General features: G+C 38.7%; 1 protein-coding gene across 1 annotated transcript in view; it reads left to right on the top strand.

The window, feature by feature from the left end:
* The first annotated feature begins 9319 nt into the window (after positions 1–9319).
* Positions 9320–19145, top strand: part of LOC125376054 (multiple epidermal growth factor-like domains protein 10) — a 184177-nt gene continuing 174351 nt past the window's right edge. The window contains exons 1-2 of the mRNA XM_048387376.1: positions 9320–9409; positions 10343–10559. Of these exons, the coding sequence (XP_048243333.1) occupies positions 9389–9409; positions 10343–10559 (238 nt within the window). The 5' untranslated portion in view covers positions 9320–9388. The remainder of the gene's footprint in view (positions 9410–10342; positions 10560–19145) is intronic.

The following is a 19145-nucleotide window of genomic DNA, read 5'->3' as shown; positions in this document are numbered from 1 at the left end:
GGGATACGCATGAATGTTTGCTGAATATATCAAACAGACAAAGGGCATAGAATTTCGGTACACTTGGAAACATATTGAACCAGTTAGGTATTTAGATAGATGAAATGTTAAATAAAAGTATTGAAATGGTTTGCACTATTTTAAATAAAAGTATTGAAATGGTTTGCACTATAACAATACCCCTGACCGTCGTGGAGCTTTTGTCCTCAAAAGCGTTTTAAAAATAGTGACAATATGGAGTACAAGTACAAGTACAGTACAATGCAAGTGACATCGACAGGTTGACAAGTTGTTGCTTCATGCACTACACTTGACTGAGATGAATGAAATGACATTAGATAAGATATACAGGCGTGTAAAAGTAAATAAGTGAATAACAGCATTGTCAATATCGGTGAAACAACTATACAAGTTGAGCGGAGGTGTCGGCTAGTACACACAAAATACAGGTGAGCGGAGGTTCCGACTCATACACAAAGAACATTGGACGAGTTTCCACCGAGCGGCACATCCTGCTCGGAATACCAGACTGCTAGATCACAGGTATCACATTGAAACACACAATAAACATTGTTGAAGTAAAGTAGACTGATGACGTGAGGACAAAAACATAATGTGCGTAAAGCGTTGTCGTTTGCACATGAAAGTAATATTTTCATGATAACAGTAAGATCTTTGAAATTGGGAGTCTTATATTGTGAGCCTAGACTCGACAAGGCTAGCAGATGTGAAGTGTGATCTGCGCTAAAAAGTAGAATGTGTATGCAAAACCTAACCAACTTCAAAAGTCTAAACTGGAATGTAATGAAAAATTCAATCATGCGAAATTGTCTTGAAGATATTTGAACGAATCGTATTTTGTGTGCCAGTGACCATTTACGGTTGATCGCACGAATATACATAATTTTCGCCGGTATCATAATTTAGCACAAAATCACGTTGGCAAAACGAAGAAGTAGGATATAGACTGTATACACGATCTCCACTGAATAAGTTTGGTAGGCAACGAGGCTCCCTAACTTATTATACTTCTACAATCGCTGCTACTAAATCGATTTGATCAGTTTTCACAAAGAGTACAAAAAATGTCAGTGCTTACATACTCAAAAAGAAATAAATGAAGCTATAAGCAGGAAATTGTAGAGTATTTGATAACTTTGTGAAAGCTATTGTCTATAGTAATGGTTATGTGGCCACAAATTAAAAGAAAGATCCTTGAAACCGGGAGTCTGATTTGTATTGGACGACTCGGAACCCGCAGATATCGTGGATCTGCACTAAATGCGTATAAGCGTAGGTCGTAGGACATGAATAGAGTAAGAGCATAGCCGATTTCAAAAACTTAATCTGATAAGGATGTACCTCTGATAACAATACATATATTGCAATACATACTCATTATAGAAAAACATGACAAAATTTTAAGACAACGAAACAATAATGACTTGATTACATAACGTACCTTATATGAACAAGAATGTCCGTGAGAATACGTATAAGCCCAGTACACGTTGAGAGTTGGAACGAAAGTTCAAATATGTTGTCACACACACATACTAGTATATCGGTAGGCACTTGCTAAAGAATCTTGACGTTGGTCGACTTTATCTTGAGAGTTGGTAGCATGGCTGAACGTTGGCGTACTCGCATGTTTACATGAATATTGTCTGGATTTCGGTGTTGCTGACGATGGGGTAGGCTGGGCTGCTGTTCGTTGCTGACGATGGGGTAGGCTGGGCTGCTGTCTGTTGCTGACGATCGGGTTCGCTGGGCTGCTGTCTGTCGTTTTTTCGTTTGACCGTCAAGATGGCGGCTGGCTTTACGCTTCTTTTGTCTCCCATCACCTCTGAACTACCATTTGCTTTGCTGCGAGTTAGGGTAGGGGGATCGTGCGTGAGTCACAGCAAACTCACGCTACCCGGAATATTTCCATCATCTGTCCAAGGGCGTATGTTTCGGCCCTCGGATGGTAGCTCAGGGTGATGACGGAAGACAAAACTCAGGGGTGAAGTTTAAGATGACAGCATCACCATGACAGCATCACTCAGCTCGACTCTGACCAGTGTTTTACTACCGACAAAAACAATAGCTAATTATTCGAACGTAGCTTTCGTTGTGTTGTACATTACTGAGGCGTTGCATCTGAACGCAAGATCTAAACGCAATAAAATTTTACATCACGCATGAACAGCACGTGATGCACGTGCACACAGAAGCCAAAATGTATGTTTGTCAGGAGTGCTCGTATTTTTAAAAAAAATGTCAGTCATCGAGCTGCTCAATCAAGTATAACTTGCAGGACTGATTTACAAACAAAAATGCCCTGCACATTTAAAACATACAAATACACGCACGCACGCACGCACGCACATACAGTGAGGACAACGCGCAATGGTATATTTGTTTTTTTAAATCCTACTTGTTTCCCTAAGACAAATTGTTTGATTCAAACTTGATTCACAAGGATATCAACATTATGTATATTGAGCATTTTCTCTACTGCAACACCTGATGTTTAACATGAACAATCTAAATTCTACCATGACATGGGAGAATGGTTTGAAAGGGGTTTCCCTTTTCAGACTGAATGGTTGCTGATTATCAACTAGAATATTATATGCTTTTGATATTAGAAAAAACATCAGTTATCACAACTGATATATTTCAGAAAACACACAATTAAGATATCTCTTACACCACATTTCAGAAGTCACTTCTTCTGTATCGCGAAACTATTACGCGATACGTTCGTGATCGTTTCGCGAAAGTGACTCGAAAATGGCGGGATAGTACCGTCAAAGTGGCTAGAAAATGCCGCGAAAGTGGCCCGAAGTTTCGCATAAGTGGCGCAAAGTGACGTGATAGTAGCGCCATAATGACGCGATAGTTCCGTGAAAGTGGCACGATAGAGGCTCGATGGTGCTGCGAAAGTGGAGCGATAGTTCCGCAAAAGTGGGTAATAGTGCCGCGAAAGTGGCGCCATATTGGTACACAACATGTACACTTCAGAAAAGTTGTCGTGTGTTACTTCCACATGTATATCGGATGCGAAGATACATGAACATGTATGTTCAATCTAACCTGGAGCTATATAAGCCTGTTCCTCTTGTTATATTTAGAGAGGTGTAAGTGGTTACGTCCACCAACAGTACACAGCTTCACATGGACATGATCTTCAAAAGTGTATTGTTTTCCGCAAGGGTGAAACACCTATTCTATATTAATAAAAGTTCATAGACAAATGTTATATTCGCAAATGTGTGTAACTCATTTGTATCAGTTATCAATAGTCTTCGGAATTGGGAGAAGTGTATGAAAACGCAATTCCCAGTGGTGCCTGAATAAACTGATTATGTATTTCTAGATTCACCCCAATGTTGGTCCTCGATTCATCTAAATCCATACATACTTAGGACTTGCGTCCGTCCGTAAATGCTGAGTGATAACAGCGGCCATCACAATCTTTGTTTCACCAAGCATTCAAGATTACGGATAAGAAAATACATTTTGGTTTGATGAGCCTATGAAGCTTATGCTTCTGTTATTGGGACCTAGACTGAAAACGGAATAACTTTCCTCAAAACGAAGTAGAAATCAGATGATACACGATGATACATTGATGATACATATACTCAACAACAAAAATTCCTGTGACACCAATATTTAGTGTAAGTAAAGTTTGGTTTTCAATATTGTAGTACATGTATGGAATCAAGTCACAAAAACGCAATTGCTACAGAAAAGCATGCATTCCATGCAAAAGTTGACTTTTATGTGAGACCCATGCATTTCACCACCCAAGAATGGGTATAAAACCATGTTTGTTAACGGGATTCGATATGCATTGTTTTGCATCGTGCTGACAACAACCACTCAGAAAAACACAATTACTCAATTATTCAACATTACGAAATGACACGCCCACAGAAACATCATTTGGTGTTTAGGGCAACGTTGGCAACAGACGAATGCAGTCAGAGACAGGAACCCACCGTCAAGCATGTCTACAGTGGGGCAAACAGCGTCTACGCTGGAAGGCCATGCAGTGGGAACAAGTTCTACTCACTGACGAATCTCGTTTTCACTTCAGCCACAGCAATGGACGGAATCGAGTGTACCGACGTCGAGGTGAACGTTACGTCAATCATTGTGTCATGGAAGAAGATCTGTTCGGGGGCGGCAGCGTTATGGTATGGGGTGGGATTACAACAAGACAGAGGACCCGTTTGATAGTGGTAGAGGGATATATCAATGGACAGCGCTACCGCGACGAGTTTATCGACCCTGTTGTTCTACCGTTTTTGCGTCGTCATGACCCAGGCATTACCTTTCAACATGACAACGCCCGGCCTCATATTGCTCGACTTTTTCAGGATTCTCTTCAACAAAACAACGTGAATGACATCCCCTGGCCAACTCGCTCCCCTGATCTCTCACCAATCGAGCACATGTGGGATGAGTTTGGATCGGCGAATCAACTTTGCATTAAATCTTATTCAATGTCACAGGAACTTTTGTTGTTCAGTAAACCTGTAAGAAAGAGTGAATGAGTTGGGTTTAACGCCGCTTTTAACAGTATTCCAGTTATATAGCGGCGTGTCAGCTTAATGTGGGAGAAAAGCCCGAAGTGATGCTGGTCTCAGACATTTACCACTTCGGTGAAACCCACGAGCACGGGTATGGTGCTGACAAACCTGGAAACATAATCGGGGCGAACCGGAATTCGAACCCACAATCATAGGTTTCTGGCGTGCCCAAAGAACGCAACTCTGCACAACTTAATCGCAGCGCCTCAGATGGGGCACCCGTGCTCGTGAGAATACAATACAGACCAGTACGATGACAAGTTTTGCGTTCTTTCGCAACGGCGTCGCCATGTCAAAGCCCCTCTATTGATGTCATAAAGGAATTGAATGTTTTTTTCGAGAAATGTCGGTTGATACGTGTGAGAAGCCATCAAAGAAATGGCATCGTGTTTGCTTAGAATATAGAATATGACTTCAAACACATTACACTATGCAGTCATTTTGTAGTCTTGTTCTTAACATTCCTTCATTGCCATTGGATTGCTATGCAGTATTTAATTGATTTGAAGTTACTTTAATTCGAGACCAGAGGCAATGCCCGGACATGTATCGATGCCGGTTGTTCACCAAAGGATGGAAGGCTAAAATTGAAACATGTTGTTGTGTTAAGTTATGCGCGTGCTCCTGCACTAATGAAGTAACAATGTTAAGAATACGAGATCATAGGAACCTGCATAATGCATCACAGAAAACGATGTAGGTATGGTTTGACACTGTTTTATAACATTTATTTAAACGGATAGGACAAAACAGCACGTTGCGTGTTTATGTTGCTGCCTCTCGGAAGATCTGAATAATAAGGTTATCATACTCATTGCCACATATTACGTTCTTAAATAGGCACATTTACAACGCGGGATTGTTGGCTCGTTCTTTATGTACCACACCATATATTAATGAAGTGTAGGACATTTCCCTCACTTCCTCTGATTGAATATATTAATAATTTATATTACAGTTTCATTTACAGTTTGACAAACTATTATAATATGAACATTAAAAGTCATCATCACATGTCAAGTTCACTAGATGTCACCAGCTGGAAGTGACATGGGAAACAAATTTTGCTCTCTGTTTATCTGTCCTTTATTTGAAGAGAGAGGAAACAACTCATTCATGAATATTCGTATATTAAACGTAGCATGTTTAAAATGAATTTATATTAGAATAGCCCAAGATTAGATACATTGAGAAAATTACCTCATCCGACTGCTCGGAAACTAGTCTCAGATAAACACAGATTCTAACCAGGTCTGGTCTTCTTTGACAAAGAATGCATGAACTGGTTGAGTGACCTTCTTCCATCAGGTTGAAAGGATTACCCACAGAGAAAGAAATGATCAGAAATCTACATGCTATTACATATTCACGATATATCACTTTATATATTTGAAACTTCGTGGTAAGCTCCTTATTCCAAATTATTATGAGAGGTATCCTAGTGGGACTACATCAAATTCCAAAACACAGTATGTGTGTGTCGTAATTAAAAGATAATAAGAAAGGATTATTATACTCTCTACATATAACGGATAGAAAGGTCATTATGATATCGATTGTTGAGGCTATTGTACAGCTGTATTGTTTTGCCACAAAGATAAACAACACAACCACTGTTTTAACAATGAAAAGACAAATTGAAGAAATGGAATTGTTATCTCATTTTGTTCCTTAATAAAGTACCTTGTAAACCAGCTATGTGGGAGAAACGTTTTAATGGCTGTGGAAAACAATATTCAATCTGCTCGTAAACAGATACGGACAGTATGTACAGGATTGTTCTGTTGCAGTGTAGTTTGCAATGAGTATCCTGTTTCGAAGGTGGATGGCCTGCGTGTAGCAATCATGGCCTGAAGTGATGATGCCCGGGTCTCTCTTTTTGGGGGACACGTTGTCGATATCGTTCAAAGTTGGCAAATTGTGCTCTGGCCAACCTTGAAATGCCTTGCCACAGATATATGTGATTCATCAGCATCAGGCCTCGCAAACGTAATTTGCTTTTCAGTTTCTTAATAATAACTCTATTTAAGACAATAAAAACGTTGTGTGACACTTATCGGCAAATATAATGTAAGTATTTATTTTTCAGTAGCATCACTTGCTATCATATCTGTGTTTTGGTTAGTCAAGAGCCTCATCTTCTAGATGGCATTTCTTTTTCTCTCATATTTAATACTGGACGCGAGTGACACTATGTTGTCAGACATACGTATAAGAAAAAACTGTCTTAATTAATTAATGTCCTGGCTGTCGTTGTTCAAAACAACCTCAGGGCTACGACTGGCGTGCGTCTGTATTAAGATATGGGAGTCACGATCACCTTAGCGCTTAGATCGCTTTGTAACAACGGCATCCAGGTGTATACGAGGGACGAGTGTCGATGTTAGGAGTTCTGTAATACTTTGAATTCTCACATGATACGTGCCACTTGATACTTGTGTAGAAGTATGGCCAAGCTTTGTTACAAGCTGCCTCTACAATGAAGTGGAATGCTACGTCTTCTTAGAGATGTTTAACGGGAAAATCGTATAATATAGGATGACATAATAGTAAACAGGAGGCCCAGTGAGCACTATAAAGGTACAGAATGTGTAAAGTTCAGATATATAATCACTAGATATGCATGTACTTCACTGAAGAAAACGCCGCTACATAACTTTGAGAGATCACTCGATAACAGTCAATTATTTTGGAAGCAAGTTAAATTCATACACATGTGTTGAACATATTAGCCCAAACATTTGGTATGTATATCTTCATGATTTGTTTGAATGAAGTTTATCATGCTATGGATAAAGCTGCACCTCATAATGAACTGGAGCCCGCAATTACAGAACAAGAGATACTAAATGGTATACTATCATCACAGAAGGGTAAATCATCAGGTTGAAATACTCAAAGTGTTCACATCAACATGTCAAATAAGTACTTCATTCGATTGGACTTGTTCAACAGGCCAGTTTCCAAGTGTTTGGGGGTAAAAGTGAGATGGTAATTCAAGTTTTTGAATGGCAAAAAATATTATGGTAATAACTACAGGGACACAAGATTAATTAGTGTTTGCGGAAAGATGTTTTCAACAGTAGCTATCTGTAGATTAAAATCTTCGTCCAAAAATAATAACAAAATATGTAACAGACAAGAAGGTTTTTACCCCCAGACATACATCAATTGATAACTTGTTCACACTGACTGCTTGTATACAAGAATAGTTTAAGTAAACTTAACGTTCCCTACATATTTTTTCAAAATGCATTTGAATTTGTAGACAGAAAACAACTAACGCAAGTTCTCGAAAAATATGGTCTACCTATTTATTTTGATTATGATTCAGTCTATGTATTACGATATAACGGTTATAACAGTAGTTTTAATGAGTGGTTTGATTGGCCTGTCCCTGGAATGAAGCAGGGTGTATTAAGCCAAATTTATTTTTACTTTTTATTAATGAGTTGGCTGCTGAAAATCTTTGAAAAGAAGTATAATTTTTGAAAGATTTACAAAAAATGTTTCTATTGAGGTTTGCTGATGATGATATTTTTATTTCTGATAGAATAGATTAGCTACATGAGCAACGGAATATTTTCGATGATAATTGTTTAGTATGGAAATTAATTTTTCAACCTGTCAAAAACTAAAATATAAGTGAGATTGTTAAACAGTTTTGAGTGGTATATTCATTATGATATTGTAGAAGAACAAAAGTACCTAGGACTAGTTTGGCGTCAAATGGTCACCTTTAAATGTTCTTAATGTGGCCGGGCATGGGGACAACTCCTCTGATAATATACTTCAAAATATGTAATTAAAAAATTCAACCAATCATTCGGTGTAAATGCGAAATAAGTGGTCATCAAATATTACGTATACAGGAACAAATACTTGCACTGTCTCGAACCTGTGACTCGGTCCCTTTGAATTTAGAATTTTATCTCGAAGTTGGCATTTGTGACATCAACAGTTTCGAGAAACGCAAATAAGCAATTCACATAGTTGTTGTAAACTCTGCCATATACAGGCTGTGGAATCCTGAATAAAGTAAAAAACAGAGATCTCTTGTCTAACTTGGTTTCGTCCACAGAAGTCATTGGCAGTATTGTAGATCAATGGCAATACGACTGCATACATCATTAATCAAGAACACATGATGTGCCTGCAATGACGCATTGAAGTAATTACGCAGGAAATGACCAATACAAATTGTGAAATATGTTCATGTATACATGTATAACGTGTAGGAACAACAACAACTAAATGAGTTCCACGTGGTCTTGGTATTTATAAAAAAACCATTAAAAAACAAACAATAAAATGTCAGGGACGGATGTTTGTTACACTTAACTGAGTGTTACTTGATCTGGCTTTCTGGCTGGCTGTCCATTCCTCGCTGTCTCGAAAGTCTGGATCCAGACTTAAAAAGCCCCCGAAAGCAATACATACCAAATAAATATTAATACGACAATTAGTCCAACGATTAATTCGCAACCACAAATTATCAAGAATTAAAATCTGTTGGGCATCAGCTCTTGAGCAGAACATTGACATACTTAAAAGAATCGTGAAGATACTATACCTAATAATAAGCACTTCGTTTTTTCGGTCAATAGCCTTTTAAACAATAAACATTTGAAATTGATTTCGAATATTCACCTAATCTAAGCTTGTTGTACATAATACAGGTATCAGCTGCCCGAGAGGAAAGTTCGGAGACACCTGTAGCTACTCATGCCACTGTACACCACCTTGTAACCAGACAACTGGAGTCTGTAACGGTGCATGTGATCGAGCCTGGTTTGGTGGGAATGGGCAAACCTGTCAGAGAGGTGAGTTTTCTTGCCACAAGTGTGTGTATGAGAGAGAAAGAGAGGGAGAGGGAGAAAGAGAGAGAGAGAGAGAGAGAGAGAGAGAGAGAGAGCGAATGAGAGAGAGGGGAGAGGGAGGGAGAGAGAGGGAGAGAGAGAGAAGCTTTTTACGATCTGACTTGCGTCTTATGTATATAAGTGCCCAGCGTCGACGGGATACCAATCTGAAAACACTGACGACAGCTCTCAATACAGCCGCAATTTTCTATCTATTTTCACATTCAAGATATTCGACAGTGACTTTATGCAAGATATTCATAGGTGCACTGACTTATTATAGGTCCTGTTATTCATTGCTGCTGCCAGTTATTTGACCTGTTGCCTCTTGTGGATGTAAGCTTAATCATGTTTGTTTCAATATAATGTGGTAACTATTCAATGATCTTGCGTGGTTAATTACTGATGTCGCAATTTAGGTCTGCAAGAACCGATTTCTGGGTTAACCTTCGTGTTTCAACATAGGGAATCACCTCGTAGCATCATGCTGTAAAAATCGAAAATGTTTCAAAGCCTTGCATCCCATTTTTTCATCCAATGACACCACATTCAACCCATCTGTAGTTTGTATATTAAACCTTTCAGAGTCTACCACTAGTTATATCTATTTTAAAGCTACGCAGATGCTGACACCAAAACGCGACTGATCACACGATGTTTGAAATGGTTTGAAATTAGATCTTTGATATTTTAACAGAAGTGTGTGTCCTTTGGGATATAGCCTTCAAACATTCACAATTTCCGCATGTCTGTAACAGTAACCCCTAATTACTGTTGCAGATATCACTTATCTGTTGGATCCACCAAAATCAATTTCCTAGGATTTAAGTAGCAACATTTCCCTCATACACATTGCAATGTTAAAGTTAATTATCTTCGTATTTGTTGGTACAAGAGAACGTTGCCTTCAACAAGACAGCATCTTCGCCACCAACTGACTATACGAAAGATAAAGGCTGGACTGCAGACAAAGCCGTAGATGGGAACCGGGACCAGGATGTGTGCAACGGCTCCTGTTTTCACTCTCATTCTACGGCACCTAACCCTACGTGGACAGTGGACCTGGGACAGCCGTACAGGATACACGACGTCAGGATATACAACAGGGCAGGATGTATGTATCAGTTCAGGCAGCGTTGATTTTGCAGGATATTACAAAACATTTTAGTACACGCCGATCAGGAACAACACGTTTCTGTCATATTCAACTAAATGTGGTCACACGGTGTTATTTGACGTTCACACATTCCAGCAACAAGATGATAGGTGAACGCAATCATATCAAGTGCCATATGATTAGCTATTTGTTATTGTTCAAGAGCACATTGCACCCTGCGTCAGTAAATCATGTATTTCATTGCATGATTTAGATCCTCATTTGATCAGGACTGCTGTCTTCACACTGAGTAACTACAGCAGCTTCACACCCGGCGTCACCTGTTTCACATTCCCCAAACTAAATGTGGTCACACGGTGTTATTTGACGTTCACACATTCCAGCAACAAAATGATAGGTGAACGCAATCATATCAAGTGCCATATGATTAGCTATTTGTTATTGTTCAAGAGCACATTGCACCCTGCGTCAGTAAATCATGTATTTCATTGCATGATTTAGATCCTCGTTTGATCAGGACTGCTGTCCTCACACTGAGTAACTACAGCAGCTTCACACCCGGCGTCACCTGCTTCACATTCCCCAATGACACAGCTAAAACAAACAACAGCGTGTACGACGTGACGTGTGACGGCACAGGGAGATACTTCACCATCACACACAGCACAAGGCTAAATCTGTGTGAGGTGGAGATTTATGGTGAGGATAATTGCTCATAACAGTTAACTGTGCGTAGGCACTGCTTTTTAATTAGCATATATTTGCTCCATAGATAATACTAAAGCTCGGAACTTAAAACATTAATTTCATTGGTGACATATTTTTCCGTAATCACTCGTACCTTGTTGGTTATTCTATAAATATTCAATGACTGTGACTAATGTCATGTTTGCTCTCTTAAAGTGCACGTAAAGTGAAAACATTAATTGTGATGCTGCTTCGTGAAAGAGCTTAATCGGATTCCAAAACATATCTATACATGGACTAAAGCTACCGGCACAACGGTGCAGCAGTGCGGGACAAACGATTTCATTTGGCTGATATGATGACTTGGTTTCAGCGTTTACGATATACTCCATCTTGTGATGCTTATCAGCTATACAGATTCGCCAGGAAGCAGCCCAGAGGAATTCTGGAAATGTTGCTATTTATGTTAATCACACGTTGTGGGCACTGTAAACGAAGGATCTGAGAGAAACAAAGCCCTGTAATGCGATTTAAAGAAACCGAGGCGGAAGATGGCAGACTGGCCACCGCCCAATCAGTGAAATTGCGCAGTGCGTCAAACACCGAAACCGTTTTGACCCAAGTGGTAGATTTTTTGTTTGGGGACAATTTCACTTATCATTTTCTTATCCTTTCTTTATGCTATTCCGTTTTTCAAATTAAATTTTGGTCAAGCGTTTGTAAAGTATTAAACTCTGCAAACAGTGTGCACCCGAATATGACTGCGAAAGGAGTACGGAGGATGCAATTATTGTGCAAACAGCCATAACGTGTGAACCCTATGAAGGGATATATAAAGTCTCCGCCTTTGCTGTAATTTCTTTTCAGGCTTTTTTAATTGATGGACAGGACTTTTGTGTAACTTAACCACATTTAAGCGCCGCTTTCGGTGTTTTAAATACGATATTTGCATTAACGATGTCATGATCTGTCCAATTCTACCTAGTTTTACCCACTCAGAGCACTTTAAGATCTTTTACAAATGACGTATTCATTCCTATAAACTGTCTTAAATAAAAACGCAAAGCTCCTATGAAATAGACAGGCTCTCAACTGACAAGCAATGAAGTTTCAACATCCTTATCTTCGTTTTAAATGAGGCGCAGTGACACAAAATCTTTATCTTTTCTTTGTCGATTCCTTTATTTATTCTTTTGAATGAAAACTGAGTTTCAGTGTGAAGACTTTGCCTTGCAAAAAGAATCAAATATGTACCATTTTACCACTTACACATGAAAATCTTGCAAGTTGATATCAGAGGTGAGGTGAACTGGGGTTGAACGCTGCGTTCACGATTATTGCACTTATATAGCGACGTGTATGCACTTATATAACGACGTACATGCACTTATATAGCGACGTGCATGCACGTATGCATGCGTGTATTTGTTGGAGTGTGTGTGGCTGCTTGTACTAGTCCGGACTTATGCCGATGTAGTAGTGCTAGCCCACTGAGGTACCATGCCACAGTTTAACATGAATACCCCCACTCAGACAGTATACTGACTCAAAGCCGACCAGTCTTTGTTTTAGCCCCTTATCGCCGAGCGCCAGGTAGAGTAACAACAAGTACCATTTTAATGTCTTTTGGTATGACGTGGTGTGATTTTTGTTGCCCAATGCCTCTACAGGTGAACGGATTGATGTTTTGGCATTCCACTGTAATCAAACGCATTAGTCAAAGTAAATAAAGTAAGACTGCTAAACCGTGAGGTCGCAGAACCAAAACTGATGAACGTCAGAGGCCGCAGATGCGGTCACAAACTCGTAGGAATTGGACAAGAGGTTAAGGAGGAACAGGACAAACACTTATTATTTGTGTTGAATTGGTTTTGAATTTTCTGCGCTTAGTCTCGAGACCTATGAGTTGTGGATTTTCAGTATGCCGTTGTCCTCATTGTCCACATGTACATGATTGGGTTACAGACTGAAAAATATGTAGTTAATAATGAAACAGAACGATTACACATAATAAGAACAACTACAAAAGGGATTCTGGCTTTTCACTTGAAACAATAAATATTAATATTTGGAATGTGTTTATGACAACTATGTTCAAACACTACGTTAAATATTATTGAACCATTGTATAATGTGCTGATGATGGCTTTCGTTGGAGATTCATGGGAAATAGCTTGTTCATACATTTACACAATAAACATTTAGAAACAAATACCTCTAATTTTATCCCATATTATTCAAGACTTGGGCCTTAAACAAATCATCACCCTGCAAAATAGGAATGTCCTTTTTTATCATATATTTCATTGAGAAAGACAGTTTTCCGAAGTTGAGAAAAGGGATATGTCATTGCAGTGAACATAACACTTGATATTTCACTTCTTTGAACATAACACTATACAGGAACTATTGTCATACAAGAATGACCTCCTCTCAAATTGGCCCCCTTTAAAGTAAGTGTCTGGCCCGCACAGAAACTGTTGACTTCCTTTTAACGCTAGTTCCACATTGACAAGGCAAAATAATGACAGATGGTTCATGTTGCTTCATGCCGTTTCTTATTCGCTTGAAAATATTTCGTTTTAAACTGTAAATGTTTATTTTAAACTCGTCAATCGAATGTTACTTGACCAGCGTGTATTCCAACAACGGTCTCGGAGTTTTCAAGAATATTTTGGATTTTGTATAGTTAGTTACCCACAATATGTTTTGTTACTTTTGTGTATATGTTTATAAGATTTTGCAAACACGAAACTAACTTTTTAGTCGCAAATACAAGGGGTAGTGAACCGTCCCAGTGTGTCAGGAAGGGATAATTTACGTTTCAAGGTTTTACATTTTTATTAAATACATAGATTTTCCAGTAGATAACATAAAGTATATAATAAATAGCACAGGATACGAAGATATGCCGTGGCGGGGAAAAGGATATATTTTCACAAGTGGTTACGCCAATATATCTATTTTTCAATCGTCACTGATGAGAGAAACATGATATTTCACTCGAAATCTCCTCTAGGTAATGTGTTTATGCCTTGGTGCTTGCTCCACAGTGTGCTCATATGGAAGTTATGGACAGAACTGCAGCTACTCGTGTATTGACAGGAAGTGTGTTGGGGACTCGCCATGTGATCACATAAGAGGGACATGTGTTTCCGGATGTGCGCCAGGTTGGACGGGTGAAGATTGTAGGGAAGGTGACCATCTGAATGAATATTTTAACGTTTTAGTGTCAAGCTCTCAACGGTGTTATTACCCTTCATAACATGTGGTCGTATAAATAATTTTCGATGCAAATAGTGATGTACCCAACCATTGAGGTTTGAACAAGCATTAAGACAATAGAAACAGCATTCATCAAAATGTATGCTTTACAAAAGGAACCTACTATAACATCTTCAAAACAATGTTTATCTCGAGCCGTTTGGAAATCACGCAGAGCGTTATAACCAATCATATTTTGTGTTGTAACAAATCATATTAAGCTAGAACCAGGTTTTGTAGTGTTGTATTAGCAATATTTCACCTTTATGACGTTTGCTTCTCTGTAATTGAGTCTGGACACTCGTAAGGACACTGATATCAAGTAAATTTCACTTTGAAAATATCCTTTTTATTTAAATTCCACATGTGACGAAATGGCATATAGCTGATATTTTGAATTTGATAATAGGCATAACAATATTTAGCAAAAGGGTTCTAATGTGTTCGTGACATTGTGACATCTTCACAGCATGCTCAAATGGAAGCTATGGACAGAACTGCAACAACTCTTGTACTGACAGGTCGTGTGCGGGAGACTCGCCTTGTGATCACGTACGAGGGACATGTGTTTCCGGATGTGAGCCAGGGTGGATGGGTGAAGACTGCAGAGAAGGTGCTTATCGTTGTTTTACAGTTTGAGATAAACATAGGAATATATATCGAATGTGTATTTCTCGACGTGTTGAGTCTCCTTTATGAGTGAGTATTGACAGTGCATATGACACTTATTGAGATGAACTTTTACTTAAATCCATTTATATTTTCTATGTCGGTAACAAGTTATATCACAACATTAGGTTTACACGATAATGTTCCAGTCTGTGACATTGGACGTTACGGAGCTAACTGTGACAAGACTTGCGCCTCCAGACACTGTGTGGGGAACTCTTCCTGTAACGCAACAGGGGACTGTGGCAATGGGTGTGAGACAAGGTGGATAGGAGCGGACTGTACAGGTAATGATCTTATGTCACGAGGGAAGAAGTGTGCAGGAGACTCGCCATGTGATCACGTACGAGGGACATGTGTCTCCGGGTGTAGCCAGGGTGGATGGGTGACGACTGCAGAGAAGGTGATTATCGTTGTTAACAGTTTGAGTTAAAACATAGGAATATATATCGAACGTGTATTTCTCGACGTGTTGAGTCTCCTTTATGAGTGAGTATTGACAGTCGCATCGGCAATATTCCAACGATATAACAACTATCAAAAACGATACGAATATTCTCTGAACATATCTTTGACATATGCAACGTATTGGGATGAACTATTACTTAAATCCATTTATATTGTCCATGTCGGGTACAACTCATATGGCAGTTTCATGTTTACACAATAATGTTCTAGTCTGTGACATTGGACGTTACGGAACTAACTGTGACAAGACCTATTCCTCCAGACACTGTGCGTGGGACTCTTCATGTTACTCAACAGGGCACTGTGACTGTGGGTGTGTGACAGGATGGACAGGAGCGGACTGTACAGGTAACTATGTAATGTCAACAGGAAGCTAAGGCAGTGAGTGAAGAGTTGGCAGTAGCTGGACGGTAATATAGCAAGGTATTTTGTGTTAAAAAGGTTTTGAATATCTGTAAAATAAAGAAATGCAGCATCAAAGGTACGGATAGAAGCGTGAAGAGCAGTGGAAAGTGAAAGGTAATGTAATCGATGCGCTACATCGTTTTCAATTGGAAAGATAGAAAACTTGTCCTCAATACTTTGTAATGAATCATGTGTGGTGAACATGGTTTGTTATGACAGCCGTACGAGTTTGAAACAGTAGCATTCTTGTGTTGTACACTGTCGCATTTATCTCTTTTTCTTAGAAATCTGATCGTCTATCTAATTAGTCTCAGATATCAATGTGCCGGGGAAATAATTCATACACCCTGTCCTGTTTCATTAGAATATTTCGGATCATCTTTTTCAAAATCTATTTTATAGATATGGTTCAGTTTTCTGTATACCGTTATCTCAATACAAATTGAATTTCCATTTGGACAAAGACGATAAATCCTTCTGAAAGTGCAACAAATATTTGTCAAATCGCGTTTCAACCAGTCATATCAAAAACGATTTGTAGGCACGTGTTAACCACTAAAATGTGTGTTCCTGTTTTTGATCGATCCCCATTGTCACGTCAAACCAAACGACAAGGTATTTCATTGGGCTAGCACTCTAAAAAAAGCAATTATCCGGACTAGTAGATTAAGACACACACGTATGCGCGCAAGCACACACATACATGCACGTGTCAATAAAGAACAATAAAATGCAACGTGACGTTTAACCTAAATCCATCTCACTTCACCACATCTGTGATATCTGATTGTTGTCATTTTATTAATCTTTTATTTTTCGAGGGTGGCTTCATTTAATGATTCAAAGCAAATGATAGGAAATTTTTCGAAATAAAGATAGTAAAATGAAATAGTAAAACAAATGTCTTTGATCATTGAGTGATCTTGTCTTTTATGTATTCAGAAGACGCGAGGAGTGTACAAGCAGCCGGATGTAACGCTAGCCAGTTGGCAGTTGCCGTAGCAGTGGCATTCGTGGCCAGTGCTGTATTAGGTGGCATCGTCAGTGTTGTTGTCTGGAGGAGAATGAATAGGTAAATGGTCGCTCTGATCAAAATATATATATTTCAAAGATAAATATTTAAAAAAAAGATGTAATATGTTCTTTCGTCCAAAGATAGGATCATACCTGACATGAATATGGCGTCATATTGGACATTCTGTCTATGTCTCTCATGTACTTGTTTACATCAAGCTTTGAATGTCTTTACGTTCAGGACGCCGACAAAAGACATCTGAATCGCACCCAACCAATGTATCCACCTCTCAAACTGAACGATCGCAGGCCAGTGATTACGTTGGCCCAGAAACTAGGCCATACGACAGTCTCAATGCCGTCTCATATGACGCCAAGATGAAAGGAGAGACATACTGCACCATAAAATCTGGCAAAACAGATTTAGGAACTGATGCCACTGTTCTGACGTCATGTGACGTGTCCGACTCTATCGGAGCAGGGACGTACGAGACTCTTGACAACACGTCACGGGGAACGGATGGTGAATACAGTGAGATCGGAAAAGTTAAGTGACTTTCCATTGACAAACTTACTGTTTAAACAAAATAATATATTGGTACTTGTACCTATTGTCAGGAAAGGTGCCCATCAACTCTAAGATTTATCTCTTTTTTAAGGGTTTAAAATTGTAATAAATAAATTCTTAATTTACATATTTCTGTAGCGTTAGGTGTCTATTGGTGCTGCAAGCGACCTCACACACTCAGACACTACATGGCACAGTTACAATGTGAATTATGTTCAATTAGTGTTTTGTTAGCATAAGGCATATAATATATTATGTGATACATCTTATGCACATGATGAAGATAATATCATTTGAAATTCAATTATGGTTTCAATATTTCAAACATGTAACTTTGGGGCAGACACTTAATGCATTGAATGAAGCTGTATTCTTACATCGGGAAATTAAAAACACTATCACACTAATGTTCAACATTTAGGCCCTGAAGCTGGCCGATATGCTGTACAACTGGTTTCAAAAACTTAACATTGTATGTTTTGTTAAACTTCAACTATGCACGCATTTGTATTAGTTGTGTTAATGCAACACTGAATTGTAACGGGATATTTGATTAAACAACATATGTTCCTGCATGCGTGGTTTTGTTTCAAACAGATCACATGATTCAGCATTGGCGGTGAGTCAGAACTTAACACTTTGCTGTAACTCAATGTCCCCTGCTGTGAACTGTGAATAGTTTTACAATTATACTCATACAACGAGACTTAACATAAATGTATTTTTATTTTTCTATATTTAATTTATAGCTGGTGTTTGTAATAATGATGACACCACCTATGTATGTAGTCGGTGAACTGAAATACATAGACATGACAAATTTACATGATCTGTAAACTTGTATATATATATATATGGATTGCGATAATATACATATATATATTTTTTTTTAATTGGACGTTTACACGATATACGGCTTTTCCTCTGAACGAGAAGTCGGTCACATGACCGCGAAATTGACGGTCATAAATGTATGAACAACACAATTTGACGTTCATACGTTTTTTCACAAGATCGTCTTCTTGAAAGGACGTAAACACTGACGGACTACTTCCACATTTCTGGGGAAACCCCTGGGAATTCCCTAGCACGAAAACATGCATAAGCGTTCTTTCTGATCATTTAGAACCTTTAATCTTGGTCTCAGCGTTTCAGTATACATTGAGAAACGTGATAGAGCTTGACTGCATGATTGTTCACGAATATCCTCGCTACTGCCCATCCTAATGAACAAACGAAGAAATGCACATCCAATAATGCAATAAAATTGTGTTTAGATGTTGGCCTATACTTAGAGGTAAGAAATTATGATAAAAAAATTATAAGAATTGACTTTCACTTTGTGTGGGTTTATTGGAGTATGGCCCTCACTCTATGAAGGTTCATACTCCAATGAACTCACACAAAGTGAAGGTCAATTCTTAAGTATATATATCGTAGAAACCTGTGTTGCCGCATGTCACACTATAAATGTGTCAATGTGTTAACTGACCCAAGCAATTTAGCGA

The sequence above is a fragment of the Haliotis rufescens genome, unplaced genomic scaffold, assembly GCF_023055435.1.
Source record: "Haliotis rufescens isolate VD_foot unplaced genomic scaffold, xgHalRufe1.0.p SCAF_7, whole genome shotgun sequence".
NCBI lineage: Eukaryota > Metazoa > Mollusca > Gastropoda > Lepetellida > Haliotidae > Haliotis > Haliotis rufescens.
The sequence above is the reverse complement of the archived record's forward strand: the minus strand, read 5'-3'. Positions and strand labels throughout refer to the sequence as shown.